This window comes from Conger conger, chromosome 8, assembly GCF_963514075.1.
Source record: "Conger conger chromosome 8, fConCon1.1, whole genome shotgun sequence".
NCBI classification, from domain to species: Eukaryota; Metazoa; Chordata; class Actinopteri; order Anguilliformes; family Congridae; genus Conger; species Conger conger.
The window spans coordinates 18236103-18255197 of NC_083767.1; the positions used below are offsets into that span (position 1 = coordinate 18236103).

A 19095-nucleotide genomic window follows, 5' to 3' on the forward strand; every position below is an offset into this window, starting at 1 on the left:
GATTCCTATCTAGAACTCTCATAGGAGCAGTAGTAGTAGTAATTATAATGTCCAAGAGTACATATGTTCTAACTTTAAAACAAGAGAGCAGTCTTTGCTGGTATCTAGGTCGTCCATTTCAGCAGTTCAGAACAAAACCACAAGGGGGAGGCATTTCCTATAAGGAGCTCTTACATATACACACACAGAGATTTTGGGGACATGTTCTTCGCCACTGCAAAAAAATATATAATAACTGCGACAGATACTTTGGGGTAGTGACGTATGTCTTAAGACGGCAAGATAAAATATTCCAGATGGTGAGCTGTTCACTTTTACACTATTTTAAAACACAATGTGGATTTAGAATGGTATTGTTTTTTTGTTTATTTAGTAGGAGTGAGTCTCTTTAATGGGAAATATGAAAACATAAGAGATTCCTAAAGGGGGAAATACATACATATTTATTTAAAAAATATATATTTTTTAGTATTTTGCAGAGGATCCACTGCAACTTCTTCACAGGCCCCAGTTTGGGCACCCTGGTGTAACAGGCCATATGGTAATGTATTCATATCCCAGCAAGAACAACACTGTTGCCAAATCCACCCCAGGAGAAAAATATTTGGCGGAAAAAAGAGAATTCTTAGTCACTGATTGCAACCTCAACTGAATTTCATGGAAATGGAAGTGTCAGCTCACGAATAGGAATATCTACAAATTAACCACTCGGTTTATTTCTGTCGACAAAAAAAGGAAAATAAAAAAAGGAAAAATAGGAAGCATGGGTGGAACCTGAATAGGAAATATGTATTCATACTTGGAATTATGGAATAACTCAAGAGGGTTAATAGGGGTAGATGCATGAGGACATTAGACCGTATGTAAAGTTACCTGAATTATATCAATCGCCTGTTCCTGTGATCAAATTAGTGTGTTCATTAAACTCGTTTAGCATTAGGGAAACTCATTTAGCATTGAGACAAACATAAATTCAGACAAATTAGCAATACATTTTTACAGTAACATACTGTATGTAGCTGGGTTTCAGTAGACGGCTGAATGCAATAGAATTGACACGTATGTGCGTATGCGTGTGTGTGCTGCAGGAGTGCATTGAGGATTCCCATCTTTGAACTTACCAACTGCACAACTGCAGTCAACCTATCACCTGAATACAGTACGCCTATTCAAGTATGTACTCAGAAAATCCACCAAAAATGACAACCGCAATAGTCTTTTTCTTTAAAATTAGCTTTTCATTGTTGGAATACAGCAAAAAAATGCACGGTGATTGTCTTTTAAAAAAAATAAATCAATCGTTTTTTTCTAGCCAGGAATGGCTATCAGCAGGCATTTAGTTTTACGGTCACAACCTTCAGTGGAAATGTAACATGGAATTCTCTGCACATGCTCAGATCACCCCCTCCCAATCAGTGCAGTATAAGAAAAGGTTTAGAAAATAACCCGCTGTTAACATACTCGAAGTAGAATATAAACATCTCAAAGCTCAAATGACCTCAAACATGCAGCATTTCCCATCATTCCAATCCATGATGGCAGAGATATACCACATTATATTTAGTATAAGCACACAGTCAAAATCCTGCACACTCTGATTCAGCCATTTTTTCTGCTGGCTGCATTAAAAAAAATACACTTATGGAGAAACAGTCAAAGCCAAGCGCAGGTGTGAATCCACACGGCGTTATGTAAAAACATTATCTGAATGAAATTTATGGGGTGTGAGCTGTGCACAGGCTTGTCTTTTGGATGAATAAAGAAATCAACGAGCTTTACTTTTCAACTGTTCCACTCAAACAAGATGTTGACCCAGATGAAAAAAACAAACAAATAAAAACATTACAACTGCCATTTTCAAAATGGAAGCAGTAACAATGCATTCCTTTTTTCATTCTATACAGACCACATTTATCCCCCTGACCATTAACGGTCCTTGAAATTACCTTTGTGGCCAGAGACTTAAACTTAAAGTCCATCCACCTGTCAAAGGTCAGCAAGTATGAAACAGCTTTAAAAATCCTTGTGCTTCCTGGTCTTCTTCATACAACCACACACTGGGATTGTGCTTAACTGAACAAGTGAATACATGTTCCCTCATTCCTTGGACATGTATCCTTGGATTCTAAGACTTGTTACCCTTCAAAACAGTGGCCCATCCCTGAAACAAACCGAATAAAAAAACTGGCGCGAGCTTAAAGCTCTGATGGCTAGACAAGAAAAATGTAGAACACCTTGCACAGAAGGCACCATCTGCAACACGTTAGCATATTGAACCTAAGATATGTACACCTTCACCATTAGTTAAAAAAAAAAGGTCATAGTGTTACTCTAGAGGACGAAATACAATAGGTCCTAGGGCCTGACCAAAGACTATAGGGTTACCCTATTTATTTTTATATTTTTGCTGGATCTGGGCATACTTATAAGCATGGCCATAACTCAGAATGAAATCCTTGAGTAAAAGATGGCATTTATTTTAATGCCACATCACATAATCCTCTTCCTTTTACAGCAAAGCAGTGATGCAAAAACTCGGCTACAATTTTGGCATAAGCATGGTAGGTCCCAAGAAATGAAGATGCCCATGAAAACAAGAAAACGTTTAACACATAGTGTGTCATCGTCTGGGGCTGACAATAAGTCAGATAATACAGAAGCCCACTTCATTTATTATATTTATCTTCTCCCCAGATTTCAGAGCACGTAAAAGTGATTTAGGCTCGACCAATCTCCGCAATGTTCTCCATGGATCTAGATGGGCATAGCACAGCCAGCTGCTGATTCTTTTCACTATGCAATCCAACTGCTGTGCCATCAACTGCATTGGAGGACTCTGAAGCGATCGGTAACGATCAGTAACTGGAGCTACATAGGGAAACCCTCCGTCCTTGGGCGATGCTGTGGCTAGCAGTGCTTGGGTACTTGACTTTCCGCCACAGCCAGGACTAGCAAGGCAAGACCAGGAATTCAATCGCACTACATTTTAGGATGCATTACAGTCTTATGATACACAGTGCTAGCTCCCATTCCAAATGCTTCTGAATGCCTACAGTGTTTGATGCCTTCCATTCTTTTATGTACTTTAGCTTTTTTTTTTTTTCTGTTTGAAGACCGTACTATCGCTAAAGTCTGTCGGTGCATGGAACTAAGGTCAGAATGCAAGTATTCTCCCACAGAAGACATTGCCATGTGACTGGGTTTTAATGAACAATATGCAGTTTTGGAATAGCAGACAGCATTACTTGCAAAGGATATTTTGCAGTGTAAAAACATTTCATTTCAGAGTCATAGCAAAATTCACATCAGGAATCCAGGCAACTGCAGTGCATTTCAATGGGCTATTACAGTCAGCATATTGTCTATCAATACGTTCTTGTATTAAAGGCACACTATGCAAGATGTTTTTGTGGTCCTGTGTTTACAATCATCTCCACCTCAACCCCACCTCATCTCAGTTTTTATGTTTCAAATCCGCTTTATCTTTAGTTCTTATTGTTTTTCGATAGCGATGGCCAGCAAGAAAAAGTAATTCCTAGTTGGCTTGCTTTCACTTTGCTTCACTGAGATATGATATGCCTTAGTATGTTTATTATATTTCACAATATTTTCAAGGTAGAAATCCTGCATACTGTGCCTTTAAGGTACATATTTCTGTGACTTGTCGGTCCCAGACCCAAATTCCCTTGCTAAAATTGTAACCCCTATAATAATTCAGGTAAATCCTATGGATGGACAGGTCATTTAGTTAGGCATTTTAACAGTCAGCTGTATGACCACCTAAGAACCAACTGAGGTAGTGATTCCTGCAGTATATTTAGTGTTTTTTATTTATGGTTGTTCAGTGAGACTATGAAGTACGTCATTGTCATTGTTCTGGAGACTTTGCATAATATCCTCAATGGTTTTAACCATAATATCAATATGCATTTTTTTAAGACACAGGAAAACACTTTGTGTCCTAGGATGTTACTCTTTATGAAACTAGATCTGCCCTTTAAGCTGAGGGAAATACAGCATGGCTTTACATTATGACTGACCATCTTCATTTCTCTACGGAAAGGTTTCTTCAATCCATGTGTGAGAAATATAACCCAAAAAAAAAAAAAACACATCAACAATGAACTATGTGAAAAAGCCCTTCAAAAACACTCAGGACAATAACGCTTTTCTTCAATAAATATCCTGCTGGGAAATGCATTTAGAAATTCATGTATAAACAAATGATATTAGCTACATATGCTACATCTATGATTAGTAATACTGTGACATACAAAAACAAAGATTTTGTCCACCGTAGTGTGATCTTCCAGTGGCGAACCAGTGCTCGAAAGAACAGTGTTCAGTCTGAGGCGGGAGGTAGAGAGCCATGCTTGGCAGATGCATCGGCCCTGAAGAACAGTCTCTCTGACCGGCACTCCAGTTCCTGGTTTCCCCAGCAAAGGAAACCATGGTGCGATCAGTGTACGGAAGCAAAATAAATAAGTAAATAAATATATTTAAATTTTAATACAGAAATAAATAAATAATCCAAACTTCCGTTTTCAAGTGTGGGGGAGAACATGCGATTGCTGTTGTGGACAGCTGCTTTGTAGTGTACAAGTCCCTTGGTGTATCAGTCTGTTTTTTGTTTTGTTTTTTAAATCAGTTGTTATTGGATAGTGCATGTATGTGCAGGTTTTGGTGTTTGTATGGCACAGTGCATGTATGTGTCTTTATTTGCGCACAATATTTCTGGCTATGAATGGCTGCGCTCTTCTTTGCCAATTACAAATGAACCTGTTAACCATAGAATAGCAAATGTTTCTTGTAGACTTGGCACTTGTTGTCTCCACCATTGTGACAGAAAAGGGTGCATGCTTCTTTTACAGTGTATATCACTTAGCAGGAGCTCCAAATTTGCTTCCATAGACAAGCAAGTGGCATAATTTAATTGATACAACAAAGTGCCGTTTCAGAAAAAATAGATTTTGTTTGGTTTACACATGTGCACAGACACAGATTATTGCAAATTACAAAATCACTCAGCCCCTCAAACTCCCCAGCTGGCAGATAATACTCAGCCAAACTAATGGGGTTGATAGAAAGCCTTGATCCTAAAAACAAATTGGAAGAGGATTCAGTGTTTCAGCTGAGCTACGGCTTTAGAGCAAACAAGCTGTCACACACAGACTCAAAAAAGTTCCCTATCCCAATGCGGGAACTAACACATTGTGGTCTCAATGAGGTATAATGCCTTTATCTGTTTCACAGACTGGCATCAGGGGTTAAAGGTCAAAGGTCAGAAGTGAAAGCCATCATAGAGTGGTGATGGTGCAGAAGAGCTGTGTGAGACAGAAGATGGACGTGGTGAGGGCAGTGCACTGCCTGGCCAGGAGCTTGATGCTGAGGTCCTGGCAGCTCTCTCTCCCGCTCACTCTCTCCGCCGCCCGGGCGAACTCCCCGTATGCCCCAGCTATCTCCCTTAGGGCGCCCAGGGCCTGATCGCGGCTCCCCACCCCGCCTGGTGAGCGCAGACACGAACAGGCGAGCCGTACAAGGGCACGGAAGCCGTCGGCCAAGCATTGCAGCATCTCCTCGGGCGTTTGGCCCACGCGGGTCACCTGCTGGCAGCCCGACATCAGCCTGCGCGCCTCGGCATGGAGGAGCTGCCCGCTGTCAGAGAACAGGGGCTCGCGGGTGGCCTGGTCGGGCTGCTGCCCCCTGTCCCAGGGCGCCCCCTGCAGGAGTGCCAGGAGCTCCTCCACGTCCCGCTGCAACGAGGCAAACCCGCCCGGGAGCCGGTAACGGCGGGTGCGCAGCTGGGTGAGCGCGTCCTCAGGAGGCGTGGCCGGGAGGCCGTTGCGGGTCTCCAGCGAGGGCAGCAGGGGGCTCAACTCAGAGGTAGCGGAGTGAGAGAGAGTGCCAGCAGGAAAGGAGGGGAATGAGTTAGAGGAGAAAGAGGAGGGGAGCGGGGATGTCATAGGTGCCCCCTCAACCGCCTGCGTCCTGCGGGAGAACTCGTGCACCGTCAGCTCCTCATCGAACCCGCTTCCATCCACATCCCCACTGAAGCAGTTGGCGTAGACGGTCCGGCACCCACAGGCCTCCCGGTGAGCCTGCTTCTCTGCCAGGCCTGAAGCTGAGCCACAACCCGGGCTGGCACTTCTGCTGGGACAGGGGTGATGCCAGGGCTGAGGGAGGGGGTGGGGCTGCTCAGACTCACATTGTTGGAGAGCGCTGCACGTTTGCTTGGGGTTGCAAGTTTCCACAGTCCTTGCTATGGAGCCGTTGACCCCTGGATTTGACTCCTCCTCCACCCCAAACTGTGATGTTGGCCCTTGACACCCAACACTGGTATCTGCTTGCACTCGAGTCTCTGGTTTCATATCCACAGAGGAGGAAACCACGACCGAGTCATCAGTTTTGACGCAGAGACCAGACTCTGATAAACTAGTGTCTGATCTGAGATCCACTTGTTCCTCTGAGTGGTTGCCAATCTCAGTGGCCTTCTCTGCAAATTTGGAATCCTGGTCCACAACCTTCATGACCTCTGTTCTGCACTGGCTCAGGTCCGAGGACCCTGATGAATTGTGGCTGTCATCAGGGTTACCGTTGCCCCGGGTGCTGTGGGGCTCCTGAGACCGGGACAGGTACCAGGGCAGCTTCTGTATCTTACACCGAATCATGGAGGAAGAGAGGCGGCTCCCCAATGCCGAGGAGCAGCCCTGGATGTCTAAGCCACTCGACTCTTTGACTGAAGCACTAGACCTCCCGATCGCCCTGGTGTCTTTCACACCAAGGGCCTCCATTTCAGAGCGGAGAAGGTTCTCGTAGCTCGGTGACACACCATTTCTCAGGAGCAAGGCAAAGCAGCTGTTTCTTTTCCTGTGCTCCAGACGGAAAGGAGGAGGAGCAGCCTGCTCATTGACCTCTTGGTTGCTCTTTGTGTCTGTCTTGGGGCTGGGGGTCTTGGGCATGGGCAAAAGAGGACACAACGATGGCAAGGCAGGTTGGGGTGAGATGCTTTGTGACAATGAGTGTCCGCCTCTAGCTTCCTCTGGTCGATGGGTAAGCAAGGTTGATCGCGGTCTTGGGCTTCCTTCCAGCTGGCCTGCTCCCTGCCCTTCAGCAAGGGGGACTTTGGTGGTGCCCAACCCTATGTCAGTCATGGCCCCCTTTCTAGGCTGCTGGTTGGTCAACAGACTAGCTGCGGTACTGGGAAGCATGGGATTGGAGGCAGGCCCTTTTGTACAGGAAGCGGCACAATGGTTTTCCTCATTCTCCTTCCCATCAGCAGTGTGAACCTTGCTGCTCTCGGTCTTCGGGGGGCGAGCCATAGTCGGGCTCAAGAGGGAGGCCACAGGGGGCTTCTCCATCTCTGCCTCGACTACCACCCCAGCTCGCTCCTCTCCTGCTAGTTCAGAGGAGAGTGGATGTGCAAGGCTAGGCGTCCTACCACCGTAACAACCAGCCGAGCGGGAGCAGGAACTGGGGATGGGACTGGACGGTGCAGTCTCCACTCTGGAACCGCTTAAGGAGGTGACGCTGAGACAAAGACGAGAGTCCGATGGTTTGCCGCTATAATAGCACACCTGTTCCTCACAGACCATAGGCCGATCTATCCTTGGGAAGGATGCTTGCCGTTTGTGGCACTTTTTCACGGAAGGTTCCAGGTCTGCCTCTTGCTGCCCTCCCCTTCTCTTGCTGGTTCTCTCCTCTTCCCTCACTCCAGCACTCAGACCCTGCGTCCTCACCACACCACTGTCTTCTGGGAGCATTTCTGTAGAGAGATTCATACAGATTAATGCAACAAGTGCACCCAATCCACTCTCAATCCACTCTAAGACTCTCTTCAGGTCCTGATTACTATTGGTTTATCTACGTATTATCTGTCATTAACTCCCAGTGTCTGTAATTCATTTTTGTCTCCCTTGTTAACCCAAAATAGCACTCGAATGGGCTAATGGACTGATATTGTTGCTGTACTTATCCTGCACTTATGTTGCACAAATGTATAGTTTTGGGGTATAGGTATGCTGTGCAGTTTGTACCCAGAGGGTGTACTGCAACATGGGGGGGTTCCTCTGCACATTACGTGACTTGGGGGAATTCCCCTTCACTTTGAAGTTATTTAATGTGACTGTCTGTCAATTTGCGACACAATAACGTTTTTTTAATCAAATATGTTTATGAAAAGTAACAATTCATACATTGCATATATTCAGCTTTGCAGGTGGTGCAGGTTGCAGGTGGTGTGTTGATTTGCAGGTGACTTCTGCCCACTCAAGGGTATCGGGGAGCAGATTAAAAATTCTGGGAGACACCCAGATCTTCCAGGATAGGTGGGATGCCTGGTGTTTGTATTGTGTATAGGCATTCACATCTTGTGCTTGTTTCATTGTCTGTTGGGGTTTATGATCTAACAGCTTACCTTGTTCTCAGAGCCAACAAATGCTGAACTGAAAACAAATGCCACCAATCCTGCATCCGGTCTCTTATGTCTATTGTATTCTGAGGTAGACCAGCAAGGTCAAAACAATGCTCTTCCTGGTATACATCTAAATTGCAATTAATGCTCTGGCATTTTAAAAGAACATGTCACACCCACATCTTTAGTTCAAAGCTCAAAGTATGCCATTGCTTCCACTGTCTATACTCCATACATAGAATACCCCTCTCCTGCCCTCTAACCAGCAGGAGAGGGTAGTGGTTAAAGTGCTGCCCCTGCAAATATTATTATGTTCACCCAAAATGAAAAGTAACATGAAACATGAAAGGTGAAATCTGATTTGCAAAAGAACCTATTTTAAAATCGATTACATTTTCACCAAAGTTAGGTTATTATGTCAACACCATCTCCACTAAATTTGGTCTTGGATATCGGAGTCATTGCCAAGATGTCATTACTTATCTGAGGCAACATCACACAGTAATATGGGTGACAGTCTTCACAACTGACTCCCAGATGGAGGGTGGCAAACCATTACTGATCCAAAACCATGTGATGCTGCTTCAGATAAGTAACGATATCTTGGCAATGACTGAGATATCCTGAAATACACAGAATTCTCTGGAGATGGTGTTGACATTATAAATGTAACTTTACAATAGAGATTACCAGCATTTCTATTTACCAGCTAGCAGGATAGTTCAGTCAGAGCAATTCCTTTGATGAATGGAATGAGCAAGAACAAGAGGAGGTTTATTTCAGAAATTCTGGAAACATAAAAATGGCCACTTGATATTCTAAATTATATAAATATGGCTTTAGACTGTGGGCTGTGGGAAAATGGAAATTATTTTAAAAATAAATAATTCTGAGAATTCCGAACGCAGGCTGGGTTTCATGCCAGACCGCGGGGCTCATCCATGCAGTGGGACTGTGTGCTGTAACAGGACGAGCAATCAAGCAGCATTGTTTTTATGTGTTTAAAATAATCCAATCTTCAACTGCCATTCCCAAAAGAACATATTTACTTTTTTACCCATAGAAGAAGCAATTGCAAAGCAATATGTTTTCAAAGTGCTGAATGAATAGAACAAAGAAAATGACCAGTTGCCAATTTGCAGACAGTGGTGAGTAGACTTTGTTTAGGGACCATGTTTATCATTTGCAAATAGGTCAGTAAAATCATAGACATGCCCAGCACCTCGTAAGGGCGAGGACAGGGTCGTGTGCCAGCTTCGACTGCACTGGTACTGTCACAACCTCATCATTCCCACTGCATGTTTTTCCACTCGCCCTTAGGAAGCTTTTAACAAGATTAATGACCGAATGACACACTATCCTGAATTTATGGATGTCCTGAAGTGCTGCTCAACTTTTATTTTTAATAATGCTTTCAATTTGGGTGAAGGATCAGTTAATTGACAGGTCATGGTTACAGGTCATGGTCTCATCGTCCTGTATTAATAGTATTTGTTGCCAAGGACACCGCAATGAGAGCGCACATGCCTGTCTTCTGAATGAGAGCTGTAATGGTGGCTAGCTAAATATAACTGACTGGGACATGGGGTCAAGGATTAGTCTACCCATAAACATATTCAATATTTAAATTTGTGATCCAACAAATGAATTTTATATCAAACTTAAAACAAATAAAATATCAAAAAATATTGCTGGAACCTGGATCAATATGAATTTAATACTACTGCCTGTCAAGCAAATCACTTCTGATCAGGAGGGCTGCTGCTGGCCCACTTATATTTGATCTGTTGTTCTCTGCCAATATTGACTTTAGTTACACCATGTGAATTGAAACCTTCCTGGACTGCAGCATCAAATAATAGTACTATTTTCAAATGGCCACGCCTTGGGAGCCCAACAGTAAGGAACTGTCGATAAAAGCCTTATCCGTGTAATAAAAGTAATATTTTATATGAGGCAACAGCAGTGTGCATTCTGGGTCATTCACCTGTTTAGCACACAATTTAGTGTTTAAAGAGAAAGGGAAAACAAATGGAGCACTTCCCTTTTAGATTCAATAGCTTTCTCCACAGTTTCTGCTGCCAGAGATATATGAGATATGAGGCAGCAAATAACATAGGCCACAAGAACATTAAACCCACTTTTTGATCATTTGTCGCCTGTATGGAATCTCCAATTGAGCTTCCATTCATCCAATTTTCCCCCAGAGACAAGATGTCTACTCAAATTGGTTTTCAAATACAAAATTTTAATGAGATTTAAGAGTGCATTCCGTTTTTTAAACGGTCGCTGTTGCAACCCAGAAAGAAGCATCGGGAAAACCAAGGCAAAAAATACCTGAGGCGCTATCCACTGTCGACACCGACGGAGTGAATCTGTCATGAGCATCAAAAAACTCATCTTCTGAGCTGCTGTCCCCAAAAACAGACGAGGGCTGAACAACGGGGGCTGGACCTGAGTTCTGGGACGGGGCCTGCTCTTCTGCTCTCTGTGTGTGGACAGGTTGCGTTTTGAGCAGGCCGCTGGCTTTTGAGCGGACGCTGAAGCGGCACTGCAGTTTACTCCCCTCGTACGCAAGCATTTGGTCTCTCTGCGGGGGAAGGCCAGAGCCCACCTGCTCCTCCTCTTCCTCGCTGGCTTCTGGGGGACTTGGCAGGAAGTCAACCATGCGGGACAGCTCAGCGAAACACAGGGAAGGGTCCTTGTCGTAATCGATGTCGGCGGGTCGAAGGGCGACGACCTCAGCCTCCGGACCCGTCTCCGCTGGTGTGTCCGCAAGGTCAGGCTGACGGCCCTGCGGGTTCGTCCCACCGGAGGGACGGGGCATGACGGCATCCTCCATCAGGGCGTCCATGGAGTCGCTGGAAAAGCTGGCGTCGACTCGAGAGTCGGTGTGGCAAAAGTCCGACAGCTCCAGAAACAAGTTCTCGCCTAGCTGCGCTTCACACCTTCTCTGGTTCGCCCCTCCTCCTCCTCCCACTTTCGCCTCCGCGTGGTCTCCAGCCGCTGCTGCTGCCTCGGGGGTCTCCTCCTCCTGCACCTCCTCCTCCTCTTCCTCTGCCCAGTCTTCTCCTCCTTGTGCGTTGTGTAGCTTCTCCGCCTCGCACTCTGGCGTGACCCCAGGTTCATTTTCAGGTAGGTCATCCAAAGTGTCGTCGCCGGCTTCTGCCTCGGAGGACTCGTCTGAATCGCTGCAACCACGAGACCCGTAACCTTCAGAAACACAGGACAACAGAGGGGCTCCATGAAATGCTGCGTGGAATAGTGACCACATAAGTCTCATTTGGTTTTACTCAATAGAATACATGTTTTTGTCACAGAGTATTGTTCCAAAAGTAACACGCCTACGATCAAATTCCTACGGGTCATCAGACAATAAACACGGATTCAAAGCATTTCAGTTTTGAGCCTTGTTACCGACTTTTTCTTTCTTCAGCTCTGTACCTTCCTCTGCTGAGATGCGATGCTCCCTGGGTTGGTTGGCCAATAAGAAGATGGCTTGCGCGCGTTCTGCCTCCAGCTTGCAGTAGCCACTCACCAGGCACGACAGGTCTTTGGCAGCCACAGGCTCCATCAGCAGAGTCACAGGCTGGAGCCAGAAAGCCCAGTGAGAGTCCGGAACAGCAGTGTTATGGTCATGCTTCATTTACCCTCATATTTACCATAATATCAAAACAGAGATATGAGGCAGAACGCAACATAGGCCACAAGAAAATGTAACCCACTTTTTGATCATTTGAGGCCTGTATGGAATCTCCAATTGAGCTTCTCTCCACACCACCTACACAATATCAAGCTTGTTCATGACCGATTTTGTGTCCACTTATCCAATTTTACCCCAGAGACAAGATGTCTACTCAAATTGGTTTTCAAATACAACATTTTTATGAGATTTGAGTGCATTCCATTTTTAAATGGTCGCTGTTGCAACCCAGAAAGAAGAATCGGGAAAACCAAGGCCAAAACTACCTGAAATACCTGAAGAAATTACTTTGTACAATAGTTTCTGTACGGTTTCTGTATTTCACCCATTATCTGTGCATTTTCTCTGCAGTCGACATTTTCCTTACTCCACTGTATAATCTCACTTTATTTTTATAAATTCATATCCTTAATCCTATAATGTTTCTACCAAGGTAAGAGAGTGCATAAACAAAAAAATCCTATTTTTCAAGGAACAATTGATCATTTGCTGGCCTGTTCAGCTAAATGATTTCCCAGGAGTTCTTGAAAATGCAGATTGCATTTCGGAACTGTACCAAGTACCATGACTGATCCAGGTGAACAACACATTGGTTGGAGGTAAATGGTACAGTACCCGGCTTGCATGTGAATACTAGGTGAAAAGTATAGACGATTACAGGTGAACAGTACCTTGACTGTGGCAAGGAATAGTGATTCCAGATTAACTCTATTGTGACTGGTGAATGGTACAGTACTGTGACTCCATCTTACCTTCATGTCCTGTATATAGATCCTGACCAGGCTGGTCTTCTCGGACTCAGGCATCAGCTCCACACGACCGATGCTGTTGAACTCCATCAGGGGGGACAGGAGGTTCAGTTTGTGGTTGACCACCTGACTGATGCCATACCTGGCCCCCACCAGTAGGTTCACCATAGTCTCTCTCTCCTGGTACTGATGATGTGTGTAGGGAGGGGGGGGGGGGGGGGGGGGGTAATTAACATAAAAGGGTGACCAATCAACCTAAACATCAGTGAAACTACACCACTGCCATCCTGCTAATACACTCCATGAGGAATTATCAAGCACTTGGGGCTCAATTCAAATTTGGTAGCTTGAAGAAAATTAAAACTGGCAGCCATTTTCTTGCTCGTATTTGAAATAATGCAAGATTAATACATTGGATGAATAAAATTATTGCTACATTCTTTTACAAATTCATGGCAATTAGCATAGCAAGTAGCATATTACCACGAATCCATTTTAACAGTCACTTCGGACAGGGATAGGCTTAAAAAAAAGTAATAAAAAAACTGCTTTACTCAAATCACAATTTGCAAAAACAGCTGGCATTACAGAATATTTAATAATGCAGGAAATAGCATAAATGGAGGCATAGTGGAAGAAAAGACCCTTTGGGTGTTCAAAAGCAACCTTGAAACAGTGCTTGATCCAAAGAAGTGGACTGAATGACCTGATCTAGTCATTAAACATACATTTAATCTTATATTTCTTATAATAAGTTAACTCATCGGAGGTTACAGGTATAAAATGGCAGCCAAAAGAAAGGCTACTGTAAACTGTAGATCTCACTTTAATACCAGACCATCTTTTTGCATCTTGACCTTCCTAGTCAAAAGCTGTGTGGATGCTGAGTGCCCCTACCATCATGGTGGCTGTGAAGAATTTTCCCCCGTATGACATGAGATCCCCCAGCTGCTTCAGGTAGTTCAGACGGGCCTGGACTACTGACAGCACCTGTGTGGAAAAAAACCTGGCGTCAGCCCATGTTACAGAAGCTCGGCACTCCACAGTATGTTTTCAGATGAAGTATGAAGTATGTTCTGTACTAGGTATGCACAACATTAGCAATACCGTTTAAATATTCTAAATTGCAAGTTGTCTGACTCACTCCTGCATCTCTATTGACCGACTTAAAATAGATCTGCGGATGGTAGATGCTAATGAATATTTATTCTTTAGACTGGTACTTTATGATTTTAATCACCATGGATATATCCACAATCTCTGCGACAACAAAGACTCTCGACTAAAGCCCACACTTACAAATCTACAGTCAGAAATACTGATTTCCTTCTCCCTAACTTCTCCCTCAACATTATACATTTAAAAACAACTTCAAAATCTTCCTGCGTTTCAATTGTTTATGATCAGTTTAAGGATTTAGTAACCTTGGCAATAGTTAAGGGGGTCAGTGGTGTGACCAGAAGGAGGGGGAGGGGGTACAAATCATGCAATAAAGATAGTGTGTTACAAGAGCAATGAAATGATGCAGGCCTTCCTTCTGTTCGATTATTTATGTAACCACCACAGCCAAAACCAGGGCTTACTAACCCAGTCCCTGCAGATCTGCCATCCTGGAGGTTTTCACTCCAACAACTAGAGATCTCCAACTGCTAATGAATAGAATTGGGTGTGCCAAATTAGGGTTGGAATGGAAACCTACAGGACGGTCGATCTCCAGGAGTAGGGTTGGGCAACCCTGGCCAAAACTCTCAAAGCAGAAGAAAGCACTCTTTAGACCAGATAGGAACACAATGCATGGCTTGTGGTCAGGATTCTCTGCCAAAATGGCCTGTTCATCCACTTTATTGTCTATTAACATTCCGTTCTATTCGATTGGGTGAAAGGGCAGGGCAGAGCTCCAGAAAGGACAGCGGTAGTACAGGGGGAACCCTGGCACTCTTCTGGGTCTGCTACCTGGGGCGGCCTGTAGCGTAGTGGTTAAGGTAAATGACTGGGACACGGAAGGTCGGTGGTTCTAATCCCGGTGTAGCCACAATAAGATCTGCACAGCCATAACCCTGCATTGCTCCAGGGGAGGATTGTCTCCTTCTTAATCTAATCAACTGTACGTCGCTCTGGATAAGAGCGTCTGCCAAAATGCTAATAATGTACCTTCTGCCTCGGCTCCATGAGACTCTGAGTCTTCTTCATGTGATAGCTGATGGCTTTCCTGAGGTCCTTCTCCTTCATGTTCCTCAGCAGGGTTGGTGAGATGAAGTTCTCAATGCCCCATTCCTTCCTACCAGAGGACAGAATAAGCGGAGTAAGCTAAGGACAAAATAACATTATGTTTACACCTTCATTCTTATAGTGAACGGCTATGGTTGTGAATATTTATTGTAGAAATACCGTGTCTAATGTTTGCCTTTTTAAACACTGAGCTCTAAGTGTTGTTCATAACTCCACAACTCACACAACCGGTCCAAAACACAATGTGACTAAACTGTTATGTTGGGCTGGTAAATAATAATAGAAAATACACCTTAATTAGGTTTTTAAGAATACATTTTGCACAGCATTGACGATATGTGCAGGCAGAGCTAGATGCTTGTAGTGTGACAGCCTTTCTAGAAACAAAACTGAATTGTCTGACGACGTTCCTGACCATGTTTTGCACGTGCTGGTGTAAACGCAGACAGGGCCTCACGTGATGCTTTTGACGGACGTCTTGTGCGTCTGTCCGCAGCTGTGCACCCTCTCCTGCATGTGCAGTGCCGCCAGGCACAAGGCGGTGTTGCATTTCATCTCCACAGCGAAGCGCTCCCGCAGCACGTCGCTGACGCTCTGCGGACGCAAGGTGCGCACGGTCACACGACACTTCCTGTCCTTTCTGCCACCGTTTGGGTATTCATTTCATTTTCATTTAATTTATTTATACAGGAACAAAAATGTTTAAATGCAACATGTGCAAAAGGTGTTACAAGAAAGTACACAAAGTATTTATAAACCTCAGCCTGACTCAGCTTAAAAACTGATTTACAGTTTCCTGTCCAGCAGCAAAACACAAAATATAGAGAAAAGAAAGTGGTTGAAATCCTCTGAAGGGTTTGGTTATGCTAGGAGCCATTTTTGTGATCCATGTAAACCATTCCTCAGACTAGCTCATCATTTGCTCATCCGCATTCTCACCTGATGTACTAAACTCATGTAGGGCCAGGGGGTTCAATCCTGCAGGTAGATACAATATACACTGTTTTTACAGGTCGGTGTACTCGACCACACGGTCTTTACAGGTCGGTGCACTCGAACACACCATCTTTACAGGTCGGTGCACTCGACCACACCATCTTTACAGGTCAGTGCACTCGACCACACCGTCTTTACAGTTCGGGGCACTCGACCACACCGTCTTTACAGTTTGGTGCACTCGATCACACCATCTTTACAGGTCGATGCACTTGACCACACCATCTTTACAGGTCGATGCACTTGACCACACCGTCTGTACAGGTCGATGCACTACTCGACCACACTGTCTTTACAGGTCGATGCACTTGACCACACCATCTTTACAGGTCGATGTACTCAACCAAACTCACTTGCAGGTACAGGTACTCAAAGGCCGCAGGGTCTCTCTGAAGCAGCTCCAATGGATCGCAAGGCAAGAAGCTCACTCGGAACAGACAACGGTAGTCATGTGAATCCTTCCTCTGCACAACCTGGAGGGTGAGTGGGGGGTTAGTCATGGGCTTCATTCCTGCATTCCTGGCTTCATATCAGATGCTGGATGCTAGTCTTTAAACCTGTTCCTTGTCTTTGGGTGCATTAGTGCGTATGGGCATGTGTATCTGTTAGGGTGTAGACAGTATTTTAAATGCGGACAGAACCTTCTGGTGTATATTTGTTTATGCGTGTATGTGCATGTGTGTTGTATGAGTATGTAGTACTTTGACAGTGTGTGACAGAACCTTGTGGATTATCTCCTCCTCATGCAGTAGCAGTAGCCTGGTGGTAGTATACTGCTGTTCCAGGACCAGGGCAAAATACCCTATGCAGCGAATGGACAGCTTCTCCTTCAGGGTGTCAAGGATGTCCTGGGACACAAGAGGACAGCCACAGTCTCAAGGGAACTACACAAACAACCTCACTAATTGCAATCTGCATACCCGTAGTAGGGTCCTTTTTGACAAGCACACTTCAAACGTAAGTTCTGGACTTCGCCACTAATTATTCTATCAGTGATTTGTCTTGCATTTTCAATAACCCAGGTGGGAGTTTCTATAAACTGCCAAGCGGGCAAATTCCAGGTGCAGAGCTAGCCGTCCAGTCAATTCCAGAGGATGACACCATTCCAATATAATCAAAGGTTCCAGGAGCTGACATAGCCACATCTTAACATGTTTGCCAAAGACGTAGAGCCAGCTATCATGGGGGGGATGAAAGAATGCATAATGGATTAATACCTTCACTGTGGTCATGGTTCCAAACTTGAAGGCTTTTGTCTGGCCATTTTCCAAGTACACCTTCAATACATTAGGGAGGAAGAGTAGAGAGTTTCCCTACAGGAGACAAGAGACATTTGAAATGATTATTTAGTTTTTAGGAGCTACATACAATACACACAGCTGTTGAGTGACATACATTTATAGACAGTTGGGTAAGCACAGTGAGTAATCCCTTTCCAGAGCATATTATTACATTTATTTGTATGTTTATTTATTTTAACTGTGCACATGCATGTATGCGTGTTAAAAACGTCCGTTTTATAGCCTTACCTGAGCATGACCATTGACGACCACTTCCTCTGCAAAGCGCACCTTCACAGGATTGGACCGTAAACGTGCCCTTTTTTCAGCGGTCATGAAGGAAGACTTTGGGCCCTGCATGGAAACACATCACATACAATCATCCTGCATACAATCCCGGACACACACACGCAGGCTCACACACAAACGCACGCATGCCATGATTTTGGAGGTCTTCCAAAAGCTTCAATAGCTGTGAGGTTAAGAGGAGCATTGTATTGCAACAAACCAGTGGCAGTAACAATCCCAAAGGTCAAAGAGAGACAAAGGTACCACACAGTGCGTCTCTTTGTAGTTTAATTCATACTTTTTAGCAAACATACTTGTGAAAATACCAAATGTGGCTCAAATGTGCATGTAAGACTTAAGAGGAAAAAACCATACAAGCATAGTTAGTAATCAATTTCATATTGCTTAGTTTGCTTTGTCTATTCTGTATAATTCTATCTATGTATATATTTGATATAGATTGTACTTCAGAACAGATGTATAACTACAAACATGAATCTGAAATATGCATGTAAACATCAGCACCATATCTCAGAGACTGCAACAGCTATTGTACCTCTCAGGGAAGATACTCACCAAACATTGTCTAAGGACGGTCATGGTCACAGAGTCTGGCACCTCACTGGGAAGACACGAAAAAAAAAGACAGAGGGATGTAATTGGACAATTTCCACTGAGGATGGCACCATCAGTCGCCCAAGCTCCAGGAGCACTGTTATTGGACTAAGAGGAGCACATAACTCCAGAAAATAATGGACGAGCACCTGCACAAGTGAGTTTTTCCCTTTCGAGGATGTGGACATTACTCTTCATTTTTTCACTGTTCCAGAAAGGCTACATAAGCATGAAACTGCATTGCCTCAGTAGACCGTTCCAGCAGAGTCACTGCAGCAAACTACTAAATGAATCACAGTTTTTACAGAGTCAGCAGGGATTCTTTTCTCAGTCTTGAGAATGCGGGGAGTTCAAACACAGCTGGAACAATTCCTGGATCATGGTAATTTCTGAACTGTTTTAGATGGCAAACTAAGTATATGCACACAGAAACTCCTTGCTGTAGCAGAGAAAGCTGGGAAAATATATATTTTTTTACAGCAAGCGTGAGGAAAATTCTATCAGATTCGAGATGTTCTTTGAGTCAACCCTGCGAAGGCATGACTATATCAACAAATTATATTAAACAAATTATCCATTTTGAATGGAGAGGTTTTGTAGCCAATTGGTCACCATGGAAATTAAGACTGCCATTCTCAGAAAGTATAATTGTTTATTTTCAAGAAAGAAGATTACACAATTTACCCTATAGCTGACATGACTGTCTTTAGTAGTTTTAGGATCAGTTTTATTTGGTACAGTGCTGATAATTACAGAAGGCGAATGGGAGCACTGAAAAGCCAGAGGGATCAACCTTCACTGAAAGACACATTCTGTAGTTATCCT

General features: G+C 44.1%; 1 protein-coding gene across 2 annotated transcripts in view; it reads right to left on the reverse strand.

The window, feature by feature from the left end:
* Window positions 1-1249: 1249 nt before the first annotated feature.
* LOC133135766 (FERM and PDZ domain-containing protein 1-like) overlaps window positions 1250-19095 on the reverse strand; it is a 41456-nt gene continuing 23610 nt past the window's right edge. For both annotated transcript variants that reach the window (XM_061253033.1, XM_061253032.1), the window contains 12 exons: window positions 18232-18277; window positions 17617-17721; window positions 17305-17400; window positions 16810-16935; window positions 16441-16560; window positions 15549-15685; window positions 15014-15140; window positions 13760-13852; window positions 12866-13048; window positions 11855-11999; window positions 10748-11623; window positions 1250-7762 (listed from right to left, as the gene is read on the reverse strand). In XM_061253033.1, the coding sequence (XP_061109017.1) occupies window positions 5298-7762; window positions 10748-11623; window positions 11855-11999; window positions 12866-13048; window positions 13760-13852; window positions 15014-15140; window positions 15549-15685; window positions 16441-16560; window positions 16810-16935; window positions 17305-17400; window positions 17617-17721; window positions 18232-18277 (4519 nt within the window). In that variant the 3' untranslated portion in view covers window positions 1250-5297. The remainder of the gene's footprint in view (window positions 7763-10747; window positions 11624-11854; window positions 12000-12865; window positions 13049-13759; window positions 13853-15013; window positions 15141-15548; window positions 15686-16440; window positions 16561-16809; window positions 16936-17304; window positions 17401-17616; window positions 17722-18231; window positions 18278-19095) is intronic.